Source organism: Symphalangus syndactylus, chromosome 23 (genome assembly GCF_028878055.3).
Source record: "Symphalangus syndactylus isolate Jambi chromosome 23, NHGRI_mSymSyn1-v2.1_pri, whole genome shotgun sequence".
Lineage (NCBI taxonomy): Eukaryota > Metazoa > Chordata > Mammalia > Primates > Hylobatidae > Symphalangus > Symphalangus syndactylus.
Window position 1 is genome coordinate 62,841,817 of NC_072445.2, and position 12,769 is coordinate 62,854,585.

At 40.5% G+C, this 12,769-nt stretch overlaps 1 protein-coding gene across 3 annotated transcripts in view; it reads left to right on the top strand.

Annotated features, from left to right (window-relative positions):
* Window positions 1-262: 262 nt before the first annotated feature.
* BLOC1S5 (biogenesis of lysosomal organelles complex 1 subunit 5) overlaps window positions 263-12,769 on the top strand; it is a 60,219-nt gene continuing 47,712 nt past the window's right edge. Inside the window, exons 1-2 of one of the 3 annotated variants that reach the window (XM_055264077.2) lie at window positions 263-454; window positions 2,097-2,179. In XM_055264077.2, the coding sequence (XP_055120052.1) occupies window positions 343-454; window positions 2,097-2,179 (195 nt within the window). In that variant the 5' untranslated portion in view covers window positions 263-342. Of the gene's footprint in view, window positions 455-2,096; window positions 2,180-10,961; window positions 11,045-12,769 lie in introns of those variants that run through there. The other 2 variants (XM_055264079.2, XM_063632945.1) reach the window with 2 other exon arrangements.

Genomic DNA, 12,769 nt, shown 5'->3' on the forward strand with positions numbered 1-12,769 from the left:
AATCTACTGGGGGTCTTGGAATGTATTCTCAGCAGATATGGGAGGACAACTAGACTGGAATGCACCAGCCTTGAGCCATATAGCCAGGGCTCTGAGTTTAGCTCCAACGTTCAAGCACCTTCCTATTCTAGCAGCATCCGCCCTGATCCAGCATGGCGGCAAGAGCTTCTGCCAGTTCACACCCTGACTACACGGCAGGCGCCTTTCCGGAACCGCCCGCCGAGTAGATTAAATTTCTCCGGCGCCCTATAATGACGCAAAAAAAACCCGGGCGCGCCTTGTAAGCGGGCGGCCGGGTTTGCGCAGGCGCAGCGCGGCCGCGGGTGGGCGGAATTGGTCGGGATGAGTGGCGGAGGGACAGAGACCCCTGTGGGTTGTGAGGCCGCCCCGGGCGGTGGCAGCAAGAAGAGGGACTCCCTGGGGACTGCGGGCTCAGCGCACCTCATTATCAAGGGTACGGAGTGTCAGGGCTATAGTTCCTGGTGGATCCCAGCACAGCCTCATCTCCCAGGGGGCGCCCTCTGACCCGGGCCGACCCCCGGCTCCCGGGCTGGCGCGCGTGCGTTTGTGCGGGTGGGGGAGTCGTGGTCGGTCCCCGCCTTTTTCCCCGCGCCAAATGCGTCCCACCACAACCAACCAGCCCAACTCCTCGTGTTTCCCCGCTTTCCTCTGCCGCAGCCTGAGCCATCAGGCCCGCCCCCGTCCATTCCGCAAGCTCAGGACCCCTGGGCGCAGAGCCTTTGGGCAGCCTCGCGACTTACGTGTCGTGGAAAGGGCATTGGACCTGGGAGGCGGGAGGCAGTCGCTTAGGAGTTGAGTGACTTCGGGTCATTGGCTTTACCCACTCTCCTACCCGATCTGTTCCTGGTCGTGCGAGGAGTAAGTGAGATAGACTTACGAAAGGGCTCTACAGCACCGTAAAGAACCATTCACGTTCAGAAATGTCCATGTGTTCTGTGTGCTTTGAGCTGGGAGAACGTTACAACCTAGATTCTCACAGAACCTGCATTAGGTTTGACTCCTAAAGCTCACAACGCTGTTCCCTGCGGGAAAGTCTTTGGCAGTTGAATTGTAGTCCTTTGTATATACCAGATATGTAAAGTGCTTATATACAGTGCTTGTATTCGTATTTTTTCTACTTGACATACTTAAGATGATATGTCCTAATAAAATTAAAGAATTGAAATCTGCCCATCGTTTATCTGCAACAATGAAAAATTTGGGGGACATTGCCAGTGAATGAACATGAATAATACATATTCTTACTTAGATTTAATTTCTCAAGGAATTTTGAGATTTACATTTTAAACTACATAGTTGTAACTAAGAAGAATAATAAACTGACTCACCAAAAGACTTACATTCAGACCTTTTCTTAATAAGTTTCTCAGACTTATGAAAAAGAGATTTACAATGACCATTCACCACCCACCTTAATAAATAAATTACTAAAAGCCCCACTGTGTCGTGCTCTAATTGCACTCATTCCCCTCCCTCCTCTCAAGGTAGCCACTATCCAGAATTTGGTGTATATTATTCTTGTGCATTTCTTTATAGTTTTGTTGCTTCTATCTATATCCCAAAAGGAAATATTTTGAATATTTTAAAGGTTTATGTAAATGGCTTTAATCCTTCTGAAAGTTGCTTTTTTATTATATTTGTTATAAAATACGTATTATTTTTTATATTTATGTTAAGTGTAACTGATGTATTTATTTTTACTTGGTGATTCATAGAATTCCATTGTATGAGTATGGTTAAGGTGTTTCGCGTTTTTTCTTTTGATATTACACCTATGCTGTAATAAATAGTATAAATGGCCCTATTCATTTGTGCAGGAGTTTTCTAGGCTACATATCTAGGCATGAAAATGCTAGGTATACATGTCTGCAACTTTATTGGATACTGAAAGATTGTTCTCAAAAGTAGTTGTTTCAGTGTACACATCCACTGGCAGTGGATGAGATTTCCTCTTAGTCCATAGTCTAAACTGGATTTTAACCTTCATCTCTTGGTGGGGAAGGGAGAGAGTAAAACAAGCTAGAGATTATGCCATTTAGCATGGATTAACCCTGAATTTCATTTTATCTTCATAGATCTTGGAGAAATTCATTCAAGGCTTTTGGATCACAGACCAGTTATTCAAGGTGAAACCCGTTATTTTGTAAAAGAATTTGAAGTGAGTATTTAAACTTATTTTATAAAAGTACTTCCCTAATTGTTAGTGTGTTATTATACAGAAGAGAAATTCCCCAGTTTTAAAATCTGATTTTAGTTCATGTGTTCATAAAATATACGAAGTAAAAATGATGAAGAGGTAAAAATTGTTGTTTTTAATGGGATAAGTTCCATACTAAACAGCAGGAGACATAAGTTCTGGTGCCTACTCTAGGGTATTTAATGTCTGTTAATCTCAGGTTTTTTAAATCTATAAAATGAGCTATAGCAGAAAAAAAAAAGGGATTTTAGAGATTGATTGGTCTGAGTTTTCCAGACTCATTTTCTGTATTTTTTTCCTCAATTGAGACATCACCAATCACTCAAGCAGTCAAATTAAAACTTGAGAATTATCCTTGGCTATTTCCTTTCTTACAGATTCCACATTCAGTGACCACATCTTTTAGACGTTACCCAGATGTTTACCTCATAAATGTCCATTCTTTCTGACAGGTTTGCCTGCTTTATCAACCAAGTCAAATCCAGTTTTCACCCTGCTGCCAGAGGAATCTAACATTATTTCACTTTTTAAAACCTTTGATAATATTTCTGTCAGCAGGATAAAGTCCAAGCATTGTTCTATGACCTGGCTCCTGCTTTTCGAGCTTAACCACCTGCCTCTCTACCTTACATACTATGTTCCAGCCACAGTGATGCACGAACATGCCATCTTGTTTCATATTACTGTAGTTTTGTACATGTATAATTGTTTTATTGTGCTTTAAGCAGTAACTTCTCAAACTACTGTTGGGATGGTAAATGGTGTTGCACAAACAATTTTGTGATTCTGTGTAAGTTTCAGTTTTTTGCAAATGAGACTGACCAATCAGGATGTGCAAATGTGCCAAAAGGAGAGAACCTTTTAATAAACCCAGTTGGTACAGAGCACTCAAGATAGAGGGCCAGAGCTGTTGCATTAGATAACCATTTCTGGGTGCAAAAGATGCCGTGACTCAAAAACTGCGTAGTAGTTCACAGGATGTGTGCATTTTAGAATATTGTCTGGTACCTAGGAATTAACTACGTACATGACTGAGTTAATTATACATGTTAAGTAACGTGTAATTGGTTCAGCTAACATGTTAATTAACGTGTATAATTGGTTTAGTTAACATGTTAATTAACGTGTATAATTGGTTCATTGTTCATTAAGCAGTAAGTTCCCACAATCTGATTATACCACATCGTCATCATTTAAAACAAATTTTTAAGTCTTTTTTATCTTTTTGATATTTTATTTATTTGTCATCATTATTTATTATTCCTAATAAAAGAATAAGAATAATGTGGCAGACCGAGAAAATTATCCAGAGACTATTCCTTTACTGTGCTGTGTAAAGATGATTACCAATTCCTTAGTAAGAAGAAAGTGGAGGCCAGGCGAGGTGGCTCAGGTTATCCTAGCACTTTAGGAGGCCGAGATGGGCAGATCACTTGAGGTCAGGAGTTTGAGACCAGCCTGGCCAACATGGCAAAACTCCATCTCTACTAAAAAAAATACAAAAATTAGCCGGGCATGGTGGCACGTGCCTGTAGTCCCAGCTACTCGGCAAGCTGAGGCAGGAGAATCTCTTGAACCCATGAGGTGGAGGTTGCAATGAGCCAAGAACGTGCCATTGCATTCCAGCCCTGGCGATGGAGCGAGACTCTGTCTCAAAAAAATAAAGAAGAAAGTGGAAATTTCTATACAAACTTGCTATAAGATTTTTACAGTGTGTTGTATAAATGTTTTTAAAATTGTGTTGAGTTTTACATGTATAGAGTGTGGATTCAGTTCTTAAATGTGGGAGTTATATTTTCTTCTTTTTACTTCACTTCAGCAACCACATTATCGGCAAATCTACCTCTAAAACATATCTTAAATCTTTCTACTTATCCTCCTTGCCACTACCCCCATCCCAACCCAGCTCACCGTCAGCCCTCACCTGGCCACCTGCAGTAGGCCCCTACCTGGTCTCCTTGATTTCAGTCTTATCTCTGTGAAATAACCTTTCTCACAAAGTAGCCAAATGGTCTGCAAATCCGGTTGTACCACACCCTTGCTTAGCCTCCTCCTACTTTGGCTTTTCTTTACATGGCCAGTGCACTCCAGCTCCTTGGCTGTACTTAAAAGCCTAGATGATCTCTGACCTCTACTTGTCTTTCAGACTTTATTGTACACAACTCTTCACTCCTTGTGTTTCAGCAACAATTCTTCCTTTCTTTTTCTTTAACACATCACAATTGTTACAGCATCAGCAATTCCATCTTCCTAAGATGCCGCTACTTCTCATTTTTCCCATGGCTCATTACTTTTGGTTTAGATTGCAGGTTAAATACCTCCAGCCCTTTAATCCAAAGCAGTCACCAGTACACTCTTATCATGTCACCCTAATTTACTTCTCTATGTAGCACTGTATTCATTTTCTAAGTCTATGTAATAATGTACCACAAATCTTACAGGTCAAAACAGCTTATAGTAACAGCTGATTTTATAAAGTCAAACAAAATGTGTTGAGCACTTATTTTATGTGTGGCATAATATCAGGAAGTAATGATATGCCAGTGAATAAGACAGACATAGTCCCACCCTTCATTCTTACAGTGCTTTGAAGAATGGTCTTTATTATTGAAGAATGGTCTCTGAAGGGCTCAAGAACATTTTATCAGCTAAGTTTGAGTTGCTTTTCTTGAAAAGTACTTGATCCAGTCTTTTCACACAGTGACCAACACAAGACCAATTGGTCTTCCCTCCCCACTTGGCCTTCCTGAGGGTTTAGTGTAGCACTGAACCTCAGGCTCAAATGCCTTTTCTGTCTGTTATACTCTCCTCTCAAATTAGAAGGAAAAAAACATGTTTCAGAGGCTTTAGGTTTGAATATACATCTGCATTATTTGTACTTCTTTTCTATCTTGGCCAAAACAATGGTATCAGATAATTAATAAATGTAGTCTTTGGTTAGATAGAGAAGAGTGGCGAAGCAGAGCTGCTGGTACCTCCTGGAAGTATCATCTTTTCTGTATCATTTGAATGTAGGTTACTTTAAGAAAAACTGGCTAGCACTTAAAACTAAAGTTGTTTATATGTTTAAAAAACTTAAGGTATATGGCAACAATTACCTTTTTCTTTTTTTTTCTTTTTGAGACGGAGTCTCGCTCTGTCACCCAGGCTGGAGTGCAATGGCGCAATCTTGGCTCACTGCAAGCTCAGCCTCCCGGGTTCACGCCATTCTCCTGCCTCAGCCTCTCCGAGTAGCTGGGACTACAGGCGCCCGCCACCACACCCGGCTAATTTTTTGTATTTTTTTAGTAGAGATGGTGTTTCACCGTGGTCTTGATCTCCTGACCTCGTGATCTGCCCGCCTCGGCCTCCCAAAGTGCTGGGATTACAAGCGTGAGCCACCGCGCCCGGCCCACAATTACCTTTTTCTTTATACAATTTTATTTGTTAAAGAAGGGAGTAAGTGCCACATGGTGGCAGCATTACTTAAATTATTGAAGTCCTGTTAGGCTATCTTAAGCTCTCTTTTTGTTTTCATTAGTATTTAAGGGCAGTTGACTGTCTTTCTCCTGACTTTGTACAAACTCTTTTTCCCTTGATTCCAGTGAACATTATGGACAGAGATTCATTCTCACCTTTCAGGTGGTATCCTTCCAGTGAGTATTAATGTATTAGTATCAGCGGGTAAAGGCATTGTCCTCTGTGCCACTGTCTTTCTAGCCTTGGAGGAACTGTTATGGCCTTTCCCATGTGGAGCAGAGCAGAGACTCATGGTAGTCAACAAATATTTAGACATGCTTATAGAGTATATAGTCCTGTATAAGTTCCTTATTTAGTTTTTAGCAAACTTTATTCATGCAATGCTTTATGGAACAGTTATTGAATACCTATGTATATCAGTAAGGAATGTGTTAATAGTGACAGATATCTGAAGAATAGTGGATTTAACAAGTGATTAATTTTCTGTCACAATATGCAGAGTTTAGAGTTAGCTTAGGGCTGGAATGGTGGCCCTATGACGTCAGCTTTTTCTTCCAGTTTTACCTTCTATCCCCCTGAGATGTTGCCTTTGTCTTTATGCTTACAAGGTGGCATTTTTGTTTTGTTTTGTTTTGAGACAGGGTCACTCTCTGTAATCCAGCCTGGAGTGCAGTGGCACGATCATGGCTTACTGCAGCCTCAGCCTCCTGTGTTCAAGCAGTCTTCTTACTTCAGCCTCCCAAGTAGCTGGGACCACAGTAATCTATCGTCTGAATGGAGCTGCATAGCTCCCCTCTCTGTTCTTAGTTGTGTTTGTCTTTGAACTGAAAGACCATTTTCTTGTACATGTAAATTAGTTTGCCATAAGGAATGAAATAGTTTCCACTACTCTCTCTTGATTCTTCCAGATTACAATGCCATGGCTGGCTTTTTTTTTTTTTTTTTTTTTTTTTAATTTTCATAGAGATGGGGTCTCACTATGTTGCCCATGCTGGACTCGAACTCCTGGGCTCAACTGATCCTCCTACCCCAGTCTCCAAAAGTACTGGGATTATAAGCATGAGCCACCATGCTCGGCCTACAAGGTGGCTTTTGGACCTCCAGCCATTACGCATGTATTTCATGTAGCAAAAAGGAAGGCAGATAGGAAATAGCTAGTAGTCTCTGTTATAGGCATTTTACCACTGCAAATAAAATTTAGGTGTTGATAGCAAGAGAGAGGAGAATGGAGGCAGAGGTACCACTCATACCAGACATGTAAAAATAAATAGGAAACAATTCCTACCTCCATGAAGTTTACCATCTAGGGAGAAGAAAGGTGTGTAAACAAAGAGTCATCATGGGGTAATTATTATAATAAAATAAGCACAAAAGACTTGGGAGCTCAGAAGAGGAAACAACATGAGAAACAACTTCTAAGAGAGCTCAGGGAAATTTTCATAGAACGGGTGATGTTTGGACTAAAAGAAAAATAAGTGTTACGAAAAATGAAGCAAATGTTGGTTAAAATTAGAGGCAAAAAGAAAAGTAATAGTGCAATAATTATAAGAGTTGAGAGGGATTGTTTTAATTAATTCCAATGTGGGTTAAATTGATCAAGAGAAAATTCCTCCAAAGGCAGCACAAGAGTTTCACTTGATCTCCTGATTTCTTGTTTTTGGTTAGATTACTAGAGACACTGTCAGGTTAAAACATAATTTTATCAGAGTGTCTGTTCCATATAACACGTGATAAGTATGTATATACACCGTATGGTTTTAAATCTTGTGACTGAAAGAAAAATTTAAATGATACCAGTCTCTCATTTTCTCTCTAATGCTATCAGATTACTTCAGAAACCAAGCTTTATGAGTGCTGAGCTTTGCTCTGAGAATTTTCACGCCAGAAACAATATACATATATAAATAAACAAATGTTAGTATATTCTTCCTTGTGTGGTAAGTGTGAACAGTACCCCTCAGTTAAAAATATCAGCATAGGCCGGGCGCGGTGGCTCACGCCTGTAATCCCAGTACTTTGGGAGGCTGAGGCAGGCGGATCACGAGGTCAGGAGATCGAGACCATGGTGAAACCCCGTCTCTACTAAAAAATACAAAAAATTAGCCGGGCGTGGTGGCGGGCGCCTGTAGTCCCAGCTACTCGGAGAGGCTGAGGCAGGAGAATGGCGTGAACCCGGGAGGCGGAGCTTGCAGTGAGCCGAGATTGTGCCACTGCACTCCAGCCTGGGCGACAGAACGAGACAACGTCTCAAAAAAAAAAAAAAAAAAAAAAAAATATATCAGCATAAAAACAAATGCACACCAGATGGTGAGTTTAAGGGAAGAGACTTTCTAACGTCTTTTTTGTATAATAGTGTCATGGGTTTTTGTGTTTTTTTTGTCTTGTCTTTTTTTCTGTCTTTTTTTTTTTTTTTTGAGATGGAGTTTCCTCTTGCTGCCCAGGCTGGAGTACAATGGTGCCATCTCGACTCACTGTAACCTCCACCTCCCAGATTCAAGCAATTCTCCTGCCTCAGCCTCCCAAGTAGCTGGGATTACAGGCATATGCCACCACGTCCAGCTAATTTTGTATTTTTTTAGTAGAGAACAGGGTTTCACCATGTTGGCCAGGCTGGTCTCAAACTCCTGACCTCAGGTGATCCAACTGCCTCGGCCTCCCAAAATGCTGGGATTACAGGCATGAGCCACCACGCCAGGCCTTTTTTTGTCTTTTAAATTAATTATTAATGGGTTGTTAGAGAGGTATGGCTACTAATTCACTTACTGTGTGTAACTACCAGTTTGCCTGCTACAATAAATAACCCTTTAAATAAGTAGTTCTCTTAGTAGGTTACGGACTCCCTTAAGAATTTTTTTCCCTAGAAAAATGCATAGAGAACATATGTCTTCAATTTGACTGCAATTTCAGGAGCACCCTGGAACCCCAAAGCCCATTTATAGGCCCCAGAATAATAACCTGTCCTCTGAATGGAACTGCATGGCTCCCCTCTCTGTTCTTAGTTGTGTTTATCTTTGAACTGAGAGACCATTTTCTTGTACATGTAAATGAGTCTGCCATAAGCAATGAAATAGTTTCCACTACACTCTCTTGATTCTTCCAGATTGCAGTGCCATCTGGAGAAGGTGGCAGTGGCAGTGGCATAGTTTTATGTTTTTTTTTTTTTCTCCTTGAATATGTCTAAAAACAGAGCAATTAGCACAGCAAAACCAATCTACATCTGTAATAAAACCAGGCAACAGGGTACCCATGATACCAATGGCCAAGTCACCAACAGCTAAAAGGCTTCTGTGGTATCAGAACTGCCAGAGGGAGTGGAAAGAATGCAGAGGGAGGGACTTGTGAGAGCCTTGAGTGCTAGACAGCCTCAAAATTCCCACCAGATAGATTTGGGAAGCCTGATGGGTGCTTTAGTCTGTTGCGTGATGCTATAACAGAATACCTGAAACTGAGTAATTTATAATGAGGAGAAATGTATTTGGTTCACAGTTCTGGAGGCTGGGAATTTATCAAAGGGGCTTCATCTGGCGAGTGCCTTCTGACTATGTCATCCTATGGTGGGAGGCAGAAGGTGAGAAAAGTTAAGAGAGAAAGAGAAGGGGGCTGAACTTGTCTACTTATAAAGGAAACCATTCTTTTGATGATGGCCTTAATCCATTCATGAGGGCACAGCCCTCATGAACTAATCACCTCTCATTAGGCCCGGACCCCACCTCCCAACACTGTGGCATTGGACATTATATTTCTAGCACACAGTTTTGGAGGATACATTCAAACTATAGCAGTGGGCCATTTGGAGAACAGCAGCAGAAACTGGGAGGGGACTTCACAGGCTGCAACTTAGGAGTAGGTGCTAGGGGGCTGTAGGAAAGCCTAATGGTGCTGAAGCAGTCAGGGGCTTTGGAACTCCCAAACCAAAACACCCTTTCACGATAATGTTTTACACTGTAGAAAAAGTGTAGGAAACTGAATACTTTGTGAAACAAAAAAGGGAGTTCTACAACTCTAAAGTTAAAAAGGCTGTTCTCACCACCCCTCCCTTCTAAAAATAGTGGAAAACTAATTTGACTTAAAGTTGAGCAAGAGTCAAATCCCACACAGTTTATTAGAGGATAAAGAACAGAATAATATTCTTCAAGGAAATAAGAAAGATTTGACCACACAAAAAATTATAACCTAGTATTTTATTGTATATATTTTTTGAGACAGAGTCTTACTCTTCTCCCAGGCTGGAATGCAGTGGTGCAGTCTCGGCTCACTACAACCTCCACCTTCCGGGTTCCAGTGATTCTCCTGCTTCAGCCTCCCAAGTAGCTGGAATTACAGGCACACGCCACCACACCTGGCTGATTTTTGTATTTTTTAATAGAGACAGGGTTTCACCATGTTAGCCAGGCTGGTCTCAAAAACTCATGACCTAAGGTGATCCACCTGCCTTGGCTTCCCAAAGTGCCGGGATTACAGGCGTGAGCCACCATGCCCAGCCTAACCTAGTATTTTAACATGAGCTCTGGGAGCATAAGAAAATTGTAGAAGCAAGGAAAGAATGATATAACTCATAAAACGAAAAACTCAGAAATGATCAGGTAAAATAATTAGCAAAAATAAAAGGTAAGGTGGAAGATTCAGGAAAAAGAAATTTAAAAACATTTCATAAATGAAAACTAAACTAAAAGGAACATGAGTGAATAAACAACTGAAGAGTCCTTAAGTGAAGTTGAAAATTGAAATGAAAAATTGAAATATGTGTGATAATGAGCCACTAGAAAAGAAGACCAAAGCAATGTGGTAGAGCAAATATAAAATATAAATACAAAAACTAGAAGTCAAAAAAACTTTCTCGAAGTAAAATACTAAAATTATATTGAAGGACACACTACATTCAGGGAAAATTAACCCAGAACAGACAACACTAAGATAGTTACCAATAAATCTATTAGACTTCATAGAAAAAAGTCCTTTGGGCATCCAGACAAAATGGCTAAGTCCTTTATAAGGGCAAGAAAACGCAGTTGTTAACAGATGTATCTGTCTCATGCCAGAAGACAATGGAATAACAGCCAGGGGTTTTATATCCAGCCAAATTGACCACCAGGTACAGGAACCACACACTATTAGGTCATGCAAGGACTCTGGGATGATTCTTCCAATGAGCCTTTACTAAGGGAATCTGTTATACAGCAGAATGAATTTCAGCCAACCAAAATGATTAGAGAGACTTCTACCTAACAATAGTGGGTAAGCATTCAATATATATTTACTTACAGAATGAAGACTAAACCACAGTTAAAGGCAGACAGTGTAATATCCAGTGGCTCTGTGTTCTGACAGTGAAGATACAGTGTAACTATCAGAAAATAGAAGGAGATGGTGAGCGTATATGAAAAGTAGGATTTCCTTACTGATTGCCTTGTAAATATTAACTGGAAGTAAAAGGATGCTGTTTCAAATTGGCTCCCGAAAAGGAGGGAAAAGCTAGGAAGAGAGAAGATTATCCCCTAATATTAATATTGCTAATAAGTAGGAAACCAATAAACAGTCACCAAAGAAGTGAAGGTGTTATATACAAAGTTATCATACAAAGTATAGGTTGGGTGTCCCTAATCAAAAATTCCAAAATCCAAAATGTTCCAATAAGCATTTTCTTTGAGCATCATGTTAGCATTCAAAAAGTTTCCGATTTTGGAGCACTTCAGATTTTGGATTTTCGAGTTAAGGATCCTTGATCTGTATTAGTATAAACATAACCGTGAGAACAAGAACACCAACTTTTCTAAATAACTGAAAGATACACCAAAAAGAGAGAACAAAGACCACACACAGAAAGATTTTATATATATATTATGTATGTGTGTATGAATTTGACTCATGAAATAAGAAAAGTCTATATCACGTTTCTGTTTAAGAAAGGGAATTTAAAAGTATGTACAATATATTGGTATATTTCAGAAATATTGTGGGTTTGGTTACAGGCCTCTGCAATGACGTGAATATTGCAATAACTAAGTTAAACAAATTTCTTGGGTACCCAATTAATAGAAAAGTATGTTTACACTATCCTGTAGTCTATTAATTTTGCAGTAGCATTATGTCTAAAAAGCAATGTACATACCTTAATTTAAAAATACTTTCTTGCTAAGGCTGCTAATAATCTGAGCCTTCAGCAAGTCATAATCTTTTTGCTAATGGAGAATCTTGTTTCGATGTTGATGGCTGCTGACTGATCAGGGTGGTGGTTGCTGAAGGTTGGGGTGGCTGTGGCAATTTCTTAAAATAAGACAACAATGAAGTTTCCCACAGCAATTGACTCTTCCGTCTACAAAGATTTCTCTGTAGCATAAAATGCTGCTTGGTAGCGTGTTACCCACAGTCGAAGTTTTTTCGAAATTTCAGTCTTCTCAAACCCTGCTGCTGCTTTATTAACTAAGTCTATATAATATTCTAAACCTTTTATTGTCATCTCAATTGTGTTCACAGCATTTTCAACATGTCTTTCTAAGTATAATCATTTCTAGCTTTTGATTAAAGTGGGAGTTGTGCGACTCTTCCTTTACTTGAACACGTAGAGGCCGTTGTAGGGTTGTTAATTGGCCTAATTTCACCAGGAGTAGATTCCATCTCAAGAAACTGCATTCTTTGCTCATCCATAAGAAGCAGCTCCTCATCTGTTCAAGTATTATTATGAGATGCAGCAGTTCAGTCACATCTTTAGGCTCCACTTCTTTTTTTTTTTTTTTTTTTGAGACAGAGTCTCGCTCTGTTCCCTGGGCTGGAGTGGTGCAGTGGCGCAATTTGGCTCACTGCAAGCTCCGCCTCCTGGGCTCATGCCATTCTCCTCCCTCAGCCTCCCGAGTAGCTGGGACTACAGGCACCCGCCACTATGCCCGGCTAATTTTTTTGTATTTTTTTAGTAGAGACGGGGTTTCACCGTGTTAGCCAGGATGATCTCGATCTCCTGACCTTGTAATCTGCCAGCCTCAGCCTCCCAAAGTGCTGGGATTACAGGCGTGAGCCACCGCGCCCGGCCTTCAGGCTCCACTTCTAATTCTAGTTGTTTTGCTTTTTCCACTCCATCTATAACGGCTTCCTCAGCTG